We start from the raw sequence: 12,146 nt of genomic DNA on the forward strand, positions 1-12,146 counted from the left end.
TTCTCTTGAAAAACATTGTAGTTCTTCCCCCCTTTCCCATTTGTTTCTGTTCGTTCCGTCTAATTTATTAGTCTATTTTAATTGTCTTTCCCATTTTATATGACACAAACAGTAATTTTTATTGTACACCGCTCAGAAGTCTGATTGAGCGGTATAAAAAATTTTAAATAAACTTGAAACTTGAGTCACTCTAGAATCTTGCTGAGTCAAAATGGCTACGGGAGACTGGAGAACGTGGCCGCCCTTCCCTGTGTGGGAAAACAAACTATCAGACATCACATTCTCCATACTAAGTCAAAAAGATTTGGGATAAAGGTATAAAAATACCTCAAAAGGAAAATAGGGAGTGAAAAACTTTACGTATATAATGTCAGAACACTACCCAAAAATATGCCTAAATAAAACTTTAATAATGCTATACATATGTAAAGATCAGCTCAAAGACGTGGAGGGGCTTTTTCAGAAGGAAACCCCCCCTTTTTTTTATCACCTCACCACCCAATCACTGCTGAATCTTTCATACTTTAAAGCATTAGTGCCAAATTTGTGCCAAATAAATATTAGGAAATCAAAAAATTTGAAAATTGCTTAACTTGGAGCTTGGTTTCAACATGCTTCAGGAAAACCAACGTGCTTCAGGAAACCAAACAGCATCAAAATCCAGCCGCACTCAACTAAATGTACTGGGCGGCAAGAGATACTCTAAAACTTTAAAGCAGCTCAAATGTTCAAAACAGACACCTCTCACAGATCTCTCAACAGGAGAATGCCAACTACCAGCTGATTTAGGCATATTTTTGGGTAGTGTTCCGACATTATATATATCACATTCTCCATGGCAAAGGAGTCAATGTAGCCACCCAAACACAGGTCTGATAGTGATTAGCATTTTTTACAGTGCAAGCACCTCTTAACTCCCTCAGCTAGTGTCACAGAGTTCCCAACGGTAATCTGCATCTCCTCCCCCCATGCGTGGGAAAGGAGAAATGCACAGAAGCCCAATGGGAGGGTGGGGAAGGGACCTGGGAGGAACCAAGTGTAATCCCTAAAGCTGACACCGCACAGCCAGACCACCCCTCAGCTCAAATGACTAAAAAACCTGGACAGGAGCTGAAAATCAGAGACCAGGAGCTGTGAAAAACACACCCATCCACCTGCAGGAGATACATTGCTTCTCAAGCTGCAGTACACTAACCGTAGCACTGCAGCTTAAGGCACCTAGAAGCGTGTGCATGTGTGAAGGGCCTTCACATGGGCCCTGAGCTACCTGTGTGTGTGTAGAGGGGGTGGTCAACAGGGAAGAGGGCAAGAGTGAAGGAGAGGCACTGGCTTATTGCCTACAGGATGTGCCTATTACTGTAAGAGGCACGTCCTGTAGGCAGTCAGCCGGGGTCAGCACCTCTCTTCCTTCCAGTATGTTGCGGCACTCCTGAAATCTCAGGAGGCACATGAATGTGCCATGGCACATAGTTTGCGATACACTTAGATAGAGCATACTAGTTGACCAGGAGGCAACTCTATCTCCACCTGCTGGTAGATGGACAGAAGCCACTTGTCTCTGGATTCATCTGCTGCTGGCACTAGTACAAATTTTAAAGGAACTCTGGTCAAACAGAAAAGGACAGATGCATATGTTCACAGCAAAACTTTACCAGAACTACAAGGCACCAGACTTTTAATATCTCAAATGATTTAGCAAAATTAGAATCAGATATTTAGACTTCCAAGAAATTAAAGCCATAAAATAACTTTGACATTCTCTTTATTTTTCATTTAACCATAAACAAGTGACATGATTTAAAACATTTAAGTGTTTAATAGACATGGGAGAGGGATCCAAAATGATTTAAGCTATGGGAAGAATTCAATATTCCTTCACTTGCATATCCATAGCAAATGTTGACACCTTTTACAGTTGTAATATTCATTAATAGAACAGTGCAACTACAGAATCATTGTAACCACTGTTCATTTATACATTTATAAAACCATTAACACTTTAGAGGAAGAGTCCCACAATTTTTTTTTATTGCTGAATATCCAAAAATAACTGAACACTTTACAAAACCCCATTTGTATCTGCCAACATTTGAAGCAAGCCATTACAAACTAAGGCATGATTTTTTTTTTTAAGTAGAATATTTCAATATTTTTCAAAACCCATTAGATCAATCTAACACTGCAGTTCTTGTCAGTGAACAGTGTGACAAAAAATTGACAAACTGTCCCTAAATATTACAGGAAGCAAAAATGTACTAACAAAAAATAATGCTTACTTAAATTTTGGACAAAGCCAAAAGGCAGCAACATTTTACTTTCAAAGGCCAATTCCATAGTTTTTGCTCCTATTATAATGCATTCAGTTTTAAATTGTATTCTTTAATGTACTAGGAATATCAAATTATGAAATCTATTGAAGGAAATGAATAATAAAACAAAATACATATGCATCTCTGACAATTTTGTCACTTTTATTTGAACTTCTTTTGTAGTAGTTTGAGGTCTTTTATAGCTTCATATAGCATCAAAAGGTTCTACTGCCATCACTGTCTCCTTCAGAATCATCCTCAGAAGCTGTGAAATAAAAACACATTTCATGAAGGAAAACAATGAAGACCTAATTACAGACTTACTAAATCTCTGTTTCATACAAAGTTCTAAGCAGTGAACTATGTGCAACAAAGAGGTTATATCTGTGGGTTTTTCTTTCTTAAAAAAGAACAGGAATGCAGAGCTTTTTAAACTTACCATCACATAATGGTGCTCTATAACAAATTCTAGCAATAGAAATCAAGGGCTTTAAAATACAGTAAAACCTTGGATTGCAAGTAACTTGGTTTGCAAGCGTTTTGCAAGACAAGCAAAACATCTGATTAAATTTTAACTTGATATACAAGCAATGTCTTGTAATACAAGTACAATACAGTATACACGCGTCACATCACAACTGCGCCGATGGTTCTTCTGTCTGATGCTGCAGGAGTTGTAGTGACTGTTCTAAATAAGTGAGGTCTTGCAATACAAGTGCGGTATAGTATTTTTGTATTAAGTCTTTTGGGTGGTGGAACAAATCGTCTGAGTTTCCATTATATCCTATAGGGAAATTCGCTTTGATATACGAGTGCTTTGGATAACAAGCATGCTTCTGGAACGAATTATGCTCGCAAACCAAGGTTTTACTGTACCTAAATCAACATTCACAGAAGTGTTGACATACTATAAAATCCCTGTAATAAAATCTGTAAAAGACAATGGGCTAGATTTACTAACAATAGCGACTCACTGGCCGATTTTCCAACAGCGATTGAATCACTACTAAGTTTGCATGCAAATGATTTGCACGGACTCGTGAATGATTAAGACATGCGCAGAGCCCTAATAGTAGTGACAGGGGAAGCAGCTTCCTGTCACTGCTGTAAGGGCTTCTGCTGGGGTTTTCTTTATTCCATTTTTTTTAAATGGCACAGATATTTTGCGTGTATTACACACATAAATATCTGTCCCATAAAACAATCCCCCATCGCCGGCCCTCCCCAACGACCCCCAACAAATGCGGCGACCCCCAAATGGCAGGAGAGATGCCCACTCCCTACTGCCATGATAAACCTAGCGTCCCCCCTCCCGAAAAAAACAGCAGGAGGGAAGCCATCAGAGGCCCTCCTGCCACGCCCCCGTGCCCTGTAATTCCTACCTTAACGTTGGGAGCAGGAGGTACTCAAAACACCTCCTGTTCCTCCTTTTTTCCCCCGATACTGGGCCTTAGGTCCCTCCCTGGTGCATCATGTGATGCACCGGGGAGGGGGCCTAAAGCCCAGTGTCATCGGAAGGCACAATTACCCGACAGGTCTACAGTAGTCAGGTTTTATGATCGGTAAAACCTGATGCACAATAGCCAAGCAATGTAAGTGAATCAATCGCTTGGCTATTTTGCATGGAGTTTTACTAATTTGCATGGCCAGATCGGAAAATGGGCGACTAAGGGGAAAAACATGCGGTGGGCCGTTTTGTGAATCGGGTCGGTTAGCAGTGATTATTGCTAAACCTGTGAAAATAGGTTTAGCAACGATCGCTGACTTTAGTGAATCGGGGCCAATGAGCTAGTCTATTCAAACTTTCCACCTATAACGAAGAAAGCAAAAACTGCTTACTTGTAATTGGTGTTCAAGAAAGCATGATACTAGTCCTCACTACAAGTAGGGTTTCTGTTTTTAGAGGTTTATTTTTCAGTTAATTAAGGGTCAAATATAAAAAAAAGAAAAAAAGAGTCAGGCTATCTTCACAATGCAGCTGCCACTGTAGAGTACTTTAGGTGGTATCAAATATACATTTGTGCAGATGGACCCTTGGTCTGAGCAACTCTCATATTGTTAATGTTGTCTCCATTGCTTTATTATTAAGACTACTGCAATGCTGTACTTTTAGGACTCCTTTAAATGATGTTTTGGCAGCTATATTCAGTACAAAATACAGCTGCATACATTGTACTCGAAAGATCAAGATACAAGAGTACATCCCCAATTTTGAGTGAACTCCACTGGTTCCAAATGTTATCAAGAATTAAGATATCACACTTATTCCAGGTTATTCACACATGAGACTCCATAGATACACTCCAGGAAGAACACAGATCCAGCCAGACCTTCTGTTGGAAGTCCCAAATACAAAAGAAGTAAAAGTAATAAGGATAAAATTCAGGATGACTGGGCACCTTGAGGGGTATAATCAATAGAACGCCAATGTGCATTGGTGACCCTGGACGTCCCCCAGAACAGCTGATAACGGAAGCATTTTTAAAGTAGTTTGATTATATGAGGACTGAACGTCTCACATGGAAGCGTCTAGAGATGACCTCGTAGGACGTACAAATTAGTCAAAATTATACCAATTATATGTGCACACTTGGCCATCTATTAATTGTCCTGGCAAATGGCCCAAATGATGTCAAAACGTTGTTGCATGGGTGTGACTAGTGTCCTACATGCCCATATATAGCTCTGCATGTGGAATGACTATTCTTTGTGGGTGTAGTGGAGTGGAGATGGTTGATATTGGATATATTAAAAAATCAAGTTCTGATTGAGACTGTGTAACAGGAGAGAGAGATTCAGTGTGCAAGTGTGAGAGAAAGTGATTGAGACTGTGAGGGTGACAGACAGGAGAGACTGTGTGAGAGATTGGGAGAGTGAGAGAGGTGCAGTGAGAAAGGGTGTGAGACTTGAGTGAGCAAGTGTGTGAGAGAGTCAGAGAGTGGGTCATTGAGAGAGTGTGGGAGTGATGGTGGAAAGACGTGAGCCTAATTACTCCCTAGGGGAGACACAGGCTCCAATGGAGCTCTGCCTGCACCATGAGAATCGTGTGTTTGGACACAATGACCGTAGGTCACCCCATAAATGTCACCATGAGGACAGGGACCCATATCCGTGACACCCTGTATAGGTGAGCATCAGCCACTACCCTTCACTATGCAAGTCCACTCAGGTAACTTGTGCTCATTAATGCTCAAGAGCTGTCAGGGGACTACATACCACCAATGGCCTCTTAATATGAGGGCCCCCCCCCCCTCCAATAACCCTGGCCTCAACTAGCCCTCCCACCCAAACCTTCTTGCAAGCAGCCTTCTGCTATTGTCTGCCAATAAATAATTTTATATCTATCTATCTATATATTGGCAAGCAAATGTGTTATATATATATAACACATTTGCTTGCCAATATATTGTTATGGACTTACATCATCAAAATAGTCATGAGAAATATAGAAACATGATGGCAGATAAAGGCCAAATGGCCCATCTAGTCTGCCCATCCAAAGTAACCATTATCTCTTTCTCTAACACAAGAGTGTCAAACTAAAATCACATAAGGGGCTGAAATCTAAAACCCAGGCTAAGTTGTGGACCATATTTTTTAATTTAAGATGCTTAGTCTTAGTAGAAGGATTCTGGATTAGATGGACCATTGGTCTGACCAAGTATGGCTCTTCTTATGTTCTCATGCTCCTCAGAGCAATCTCCATTGACCACTACCCCCTGTCATCTTCCACTCGCCTAGTTCCTAACTAAGTCTGCCACTTTGGGGCCCATCCTGAGGGCACTCAGTTTATTTATTAGATGTCTAAGTGGAACACTATCAAAGGCTTTGCTAAAATCTAAATCTAAATACACATCTAGCACATGCAGTACAACACCAGAGAAATAGAAACAAATGAATTTCTTCCTGAACAGTGCAAAATATAGACAGCAGATGTAAATTTTCAAAACAGATTTCAATCATTGAATTGAAAATAAAATTATTTTCCTACCTTTGTTGTCTGGTAATTTTATTTTTTAATCATCTTTTCCCAGTCTCTCACTGCACTTCCTTTCCCTTTCCTGACATCTCTGCTTTCCTCCTTCCTATGATCTGGCATATTTTTTCTCTCCTTTCTACAGTTTGGCATCTCTATCCCTTCCTCCTTTTCTCTCCTACCCCCTACTGTGGTCTGGCATCTCTCTCTTCTCCTTCTCTCCCCCTTCTTGTGGTATGCCATCTCTCTCTTCTCTTCGTAGTCTATCATATCTCTCTCTCCCCTCCTCCCCTTCCATCCCTGCTCTGCACCATTGCCTACTATCTTTCTTTCTCTCACTTGTTTCCAACATTGCCTATCATCTCTCTCTCACTTGTTTCCTACGACGGGAACTCCCTACAGCCATTTCCTCATGGCGATCTGCACGGGGCAGAAGCATAGGAAGTTCGCTCCTGCCCTGAAAGCCCGCTAGACCACCAGGTAAGGCCGGGAAGGCGGCAGGGAGGTAAAAAATATGGCTTTTTTTATTTTCTCCCTCCCCAGAAAAAAATCACGATTATGTGAAATCGCGAGTGCAGAAACCGCGAATGGGGTAGACAAGAAATGGTATTGCCAAATTTTTATAATCTATAAATTACTAAAAATAGTTAAGTTTTCCCTCTCTATAACATCTGTCTTATGTGAGGCTTCTTGCTTGGCCTGCATGGCAGCCCCTTCAATAAAAGTATTAATACCAAGACAAATTAAAATTCCTTTCCCTGAAAATAGAAATTATTTAAAATTCCATTCAGTTCTGCCTATCATGTTCAGTAATAAGTTATTCTCTACATTTATCTAGATGTGCAATATGTAGCAGAATCTTGAACAAATTATGTATGCAAGAACAATTTTCCAGGAAATCCCTAGGAGAAATAGGAAAAAAAAAGTGTACCTACTTTCAAGATCCTCCATGTGGGCCTGAAGTGTTCTTGCAAGGTTAATGAACTGAAAACAGAAATTTAAAGGAACTGTTAAAATGAAAGCTGCACACCTATGGTGCTTTTCTACGTTTTCAAATAGTTATAACACCTGAAAACAAAGTTCATAAACTAAGAACTAAGGTCCACATAGGAGTTATTACCCATAGTGATCATATTTGACATTGTTTATAGCACAACTTTAACTGCAAAAGTATACAGGCTAGGTGTTCCTCACACTCCCTCTCCCACCTGATGCATGTTCAGAGAAGTGCAAAATAGTTATGCTAACCTTGTTACATGAAAGCACAGTTACTTACCGTAACAGGTGTTATCCAGGGACAGCAGGCATATATTCTTACATGTGGGTGACGTCATCTACGGAGCCCAGCGCGGACAGCTTTTCAAGCAAACTTGATTGAAGTTTCAAGTTTGCTATGCTGCACCACGCATGTGCATGCCTTCTTGCCCACTAGAGGGTGCATCCCCACCTCGTGGTCCTCAGTTCCATAGCCAGCAAAGAAGCCATCCCCGGGGAGGAGGGCGGGTTGTGAGAATATATGCCTGCTGTCCCTGGATAACACCTGTTACGGTAAGTAACTGTGCTTTATCCCAGGACAAGCAGGCATGATATTCTCACATGTGGGTGACCTCCAAGCCAACCAAAAAAGGGCAGGTGGGAGGATGGCAATTTAGGAAAACAGATTTCGCAAAACTGACTGGCCAAACCGGCCGTCACTCCTGGATAACGTATCCAGGCAGTAGTGGGAGATGAAAGTATGAACCGAAGACCAAGTGGCAGCCTTGCAAATGTCCTCCATCGGAGTAGACCGGAGGAAAGCAACAGAAGCTGCCATCGCTCGGACCTTATGTCCCGTGACCCGACCATGCAGCTCGAGACCAGCCTGAGCGTAGCAAAAAGAAATACAATGCAGCCAACCAGTTGGACAAGGTGCACTTGGAAACAGGACGTCCCAACCTATTAGGATCAAAGGACAAAAACAATTGAGGAACCTTCCGATGAGACTTGGTGCGTTGAAGATAAAAAGTCAACGCCCTCTTACAGTCAAGCGTGTGAAGCACCGCCTCCCCAGGATGAGAGTGGGGCTTCGGAAAAAACACCGGAAGAAAAAATGGACTGATTGAGGTGGAAATCAGACACAACACTTAGGTAAAATTTAGGATGGGTGCGATGAACCACCTTGTCATGATGGAACACAGTAAAGGGCGGGTCTGCAACCAAAGCCTGCAGCTCACTAATCCGACGACGCGGACGTGAGCGCAAGCAAAAAGATCACCTTCCAAGTAAGAACTTAAGAAGAGACTTGTCAATAGGCTCAAAAGGAGGTTTCATCAGCTGAGCCAAGACCACATTAAGATCCCAAACCACAGGAGGAGGTTTCAGAGGAGGATTAACATTCACTAGACCCCTCATGAAACGAATCACCAGAGGATGAAGAGAGAGAGATCGCCCCTCGAGATGCCGATGGAAAGCAGCAATAGCACTGAGATGCACCCGAATGGAAGTCGTCTTCAGCCCAGACTTGGACAAATGCAACAAATATTCCAGAACCGAGGACACCGGAACCAAAACTCGGATCCAGATGGTGCGAGGAACAACAGGATGAAAATCCTGGTCCCACTTCTGGGAATAACAAGCCGAGTCGAGACCTTGCGTGAGGCTTCCAACATCTCCCTGACCGAATGAGAAACAGGAAACCGAAGTCAAGGGGAAAGGAACCAAGCCGTCAGATGTAAGAACTGAAGATTGGGATGCAAAATGCGAACCCCGACTCTGAGACAGCAGAGAGGGAAAAACAGGCAGAAGCAGAGGCTCCCTGACACTGAGTTGAAGGAGCAGGGAGAACCAGTGCTGACGAGGCCAACGAGGCGCAATGAGAATCATAGTGGCTCTGGACGACTTGAGATGAACCAACGTCCTCAAGATCAGAGGGAAAGGAGGAAACGCATAAAGGAACCTCCCTCCCCAGTCGAGAAGGAAGGCATCGGCCTCGAGACGGTCCGGGGAGTACATCCGAGAACAATAGAGGGGCAGTTTGTGAGTCTCCGGGGAGGCAAACAGATCCACCTGAGGAGTCCCCCAGCGGTCGAAGACCTCGTGCAGAACTCGGGAGTTTAGCGACCACTCGTGCGGCTGGAGAAGACGACCGAGTTTGTCGGCCAGACAATTCTTCTCTCCCTGAATGTAAACCGCCCGCAGGAATATGTTCTAGGATACCGCCCATTCCCAAAGGCGCAGGGCTTCCCGGCACAGGGACCATAGAGCCCGTCCCCCCTATGCTTGTTTACATAATACATTGCCACTTGGTTGTCCGTCCGCACGAGTACTACCTGATCGTGCAGCAGGTGGCAGAACGCTCGAGCAGCCAGAAAAATGGCACGAAGCTCCAACACATTGATGTGACAAAGACGGTCCTCCGCCGACCATAGACCTTGAGTCCGCAGACCGTCGAGATGAGCCCCCCACGCGTACTCCGAAGAGTCCGTGGTCAGGACCTTGCGATGCGGAGGGACGAGAAAGAGCAAACCCCCGGAAAGATTGGAAGAGTTGGTCCACCAACGGAGCGAGCGTCTCAAGGAAGGAGTCACTGTTACAGGAAAGGAGAGTGGGTCCCGATCCTGACGCCACTGGGAGGCCAAGGTCCACTGAGGAAGTCTCAGGTGCAATCGGGCGAACGGTGTGACATGAACCGTCGACGCCATGTGGCCAAGTAGAATAATCAGACGGTGCGCTGAGACGGAGCGCTGCAGCGAAATCTGACGGCACAGTCGAAGCAAAGCCTCCAACCTCGGAGGGGGGAGGAACGCACGAAGGCGAACCGTGTCCAGCACAGCCCCGATAAACTGAAGGGATTGAGCCGGGCACAGCTGAGATTTGGGAAAGTTCACTTCGAACCCCAGACTTTGAAGGAAGGTGATAGTCTGTTGGGTCGCTGAGATAACCCCCTCCCTGGACGATGCCTTGATCAGCCAATCGTCCAGGTAAGGAAAGACCTGTAGCCCCCGAGATCTCAGGGCAGCCGCGACTACCACCATGCACTTCGTGAAGACTCGAGGCGACGACGCCAGCCCGAAAGGAAGGACCCGATACTGAAGGTGCCACTCCCCCACCTGGAACCGTAAGAACTTGCGGAAGGCGGGATGCACCGGAACATGAGTGTACGCTTCCTTCAAGTCCAGGGAGCACATCCAATCCCCTTCCTCCAACAGAGGGTAGAGAACCGGAAGCGACAACATACGGAACTTCTCTCGGACCAGGAACTTGTTGAGCTTCCGGAGGTCCAAAATGGGGCGTAAGTCCCCGGTCTTCTTTGGGACCAAAAAGTAACGGGAGTAAAACCCCCGCCCCCGTTGGTTTGGGGGGACCGGCTCCACCGCCCGAAGGCTCAACAAGGCCCTGGCCTCCGAGAGGAGAAGAGGAAGCTGGGCTCGACTGGAAAGAGAGGTCCCTGGCAGATGTTCCGGCGGCGAGGCCGAGAAGTTCAGCGAGTAACCCTCGGAGATGAGACGGAGCACCAAGCGTCTGACGTGATCATAGCCCAGGCCGAATGAAAGGCCCGCAGCCAGCCCCCGATGGGCAGGGGGTCCGGCGAGAGTGCGGAGGGGGCCTGCCCCCATCCGCTCATCACGTCAAAAAGACGGCGCCGGCTTAGACGCCCCTTGCGCCTGAGGTTTAGGTTGGCCCCCTCTGCCCTGCTGCGGGGGGGCGCCGGGGCGGAGGGCCTAGAGAATGCTGGCGTAGACTTTTGAGGGTATCGCCGTGGTGATGTCTAAATGGCTTCTGTGGCGGTACCCGTGGCTTAGGACGGACCAAGGAGGCGCTGGAAGCGCTCATGTTCGGACAGGCGTTTGGTCGCCGCCTCCAAGGACTCATCGAACAATTCTGATCCAACACATGGCAGATTGGCTAGGCGCTCCTGCAAGTTCGGGTCCATATCAACCGTTCGGAGCCATGCGAGACGGCGCATCGCTACTGCAAAGGCGGAGACTCTGGAGGCCAACTCAAATGCGTCGTAAACAGCATGAAAAAGGTATAGATGCAGTTGTGACAAGTTGGCCATAAATTTACCATAAATTTTATGGGAATCCGGCATGACCCCATGATAACGGGGTAACGCCTTCACCATCTGCCTCAGATAAGATGAAAAAGTGAAAGCATAATTAAGGACCCTGGCCGCCATCATGGAATTGGAGTAGAGGCGGCGACCAAACTTGTCCAGGGTCCTCCCTTCCCGCCAGGGAGGGACCGCAGCCGAGACCCTAGAAGGCTGGGATTTCTTTAACGCCGACTCCACCAGCAACGACTGGTGAGACATGTTGCGCTTTCTCGAAGCCCTTGCATGGAATGGTACGGTACTTCGACTCCATTTTTGATGGAACCGCCTGTGACTGTAAGAGGGGAGTCCAAGTTCCTCAGGAAGGTCTGATGGAGAACTTTATTAAGGAGGCAGACGAGGAGTCTCCCTCGGGGGAGAGGTAAATCCTGCTCCTCCAAAAAACTCCTTGGTATAGTGAGAACCAGACACCAGATCAAGGTCCAAGGCCCTCCCCATATCACAGCACAATCTCGAAAAGGAGGAGGGCTTGGAAGGCGGGGAGGGAGATCGAGAGGCCCGCGTCGCCAAAAAGGAAGGGGAAGCCTCACGGGAATACCGAGGTTCCCTACCAAGTACCAGACCCCGAACCCCACGACGACGCCCCGAGCGACCTCAACGGGGTCGGGGACCCGCCTATGCCCCGAGGAACCCCTTTGGAAGTCCCCTGGGAACGAGGCACCGAGGCCTGGCCCCTTCCGTTTCGGCGAGGAGTCTCTCGATATACCCTCCCTCGGAGGAACGGAAAAGCCTTGGATTATCGAGGCGGAGCTCCGAGACACGCAGCGTC

At 45.9% G+C, this 12,146-nt stretch overlaps 1 protein-coding gene across 1 annotated transcript in view; it reads right to left on the bottom strand.

Annotated features, from left to right (window-relative positions):
- Positions 1 to 1,745: 1,745 nt before the first annotated feature.
- The window catches only part of MARCHF7 (membrane associated ring-CH-type finger 7), a 171,302-nt gene continuing 160,901 nt past the window's right edge, over positions 1,746 to 12,146 (bottom strand). Inside the window, exons 10-11 of the mRNA XM_033945076.1 lie at positions 7,221 to 7,269; positions 1,746 to 2,574 (exon numbers count right to left, since the gene is read on the bottom strand). Of these exons, the coding sequence (XP_033800967.1) occupies positions 2,525 to 2,574; positions 7,221 to 7,269 (99 nt within the window). The 3' untranslated portion in view covers positions 1,746 to 2,524. The remainder of the gene's footprint in view (positions 2,575 to 7,220; positions 7,270 to 12,146) is intronic.

This window comes from Geotrypetes seraphini, chromosome 5, assembly GCF_902459505.1.
Source record: "Geotrypetes seraphini chromosome 5, aGeoSer1.1, whole genome shotgun sequence".
Lineage (NCBI taxonomy): Eukaryota > Metazoa > Chordata > Amphibia > Gymnophiona > Dermophiidae > Geotrypetes > Geotrypetes seraphini.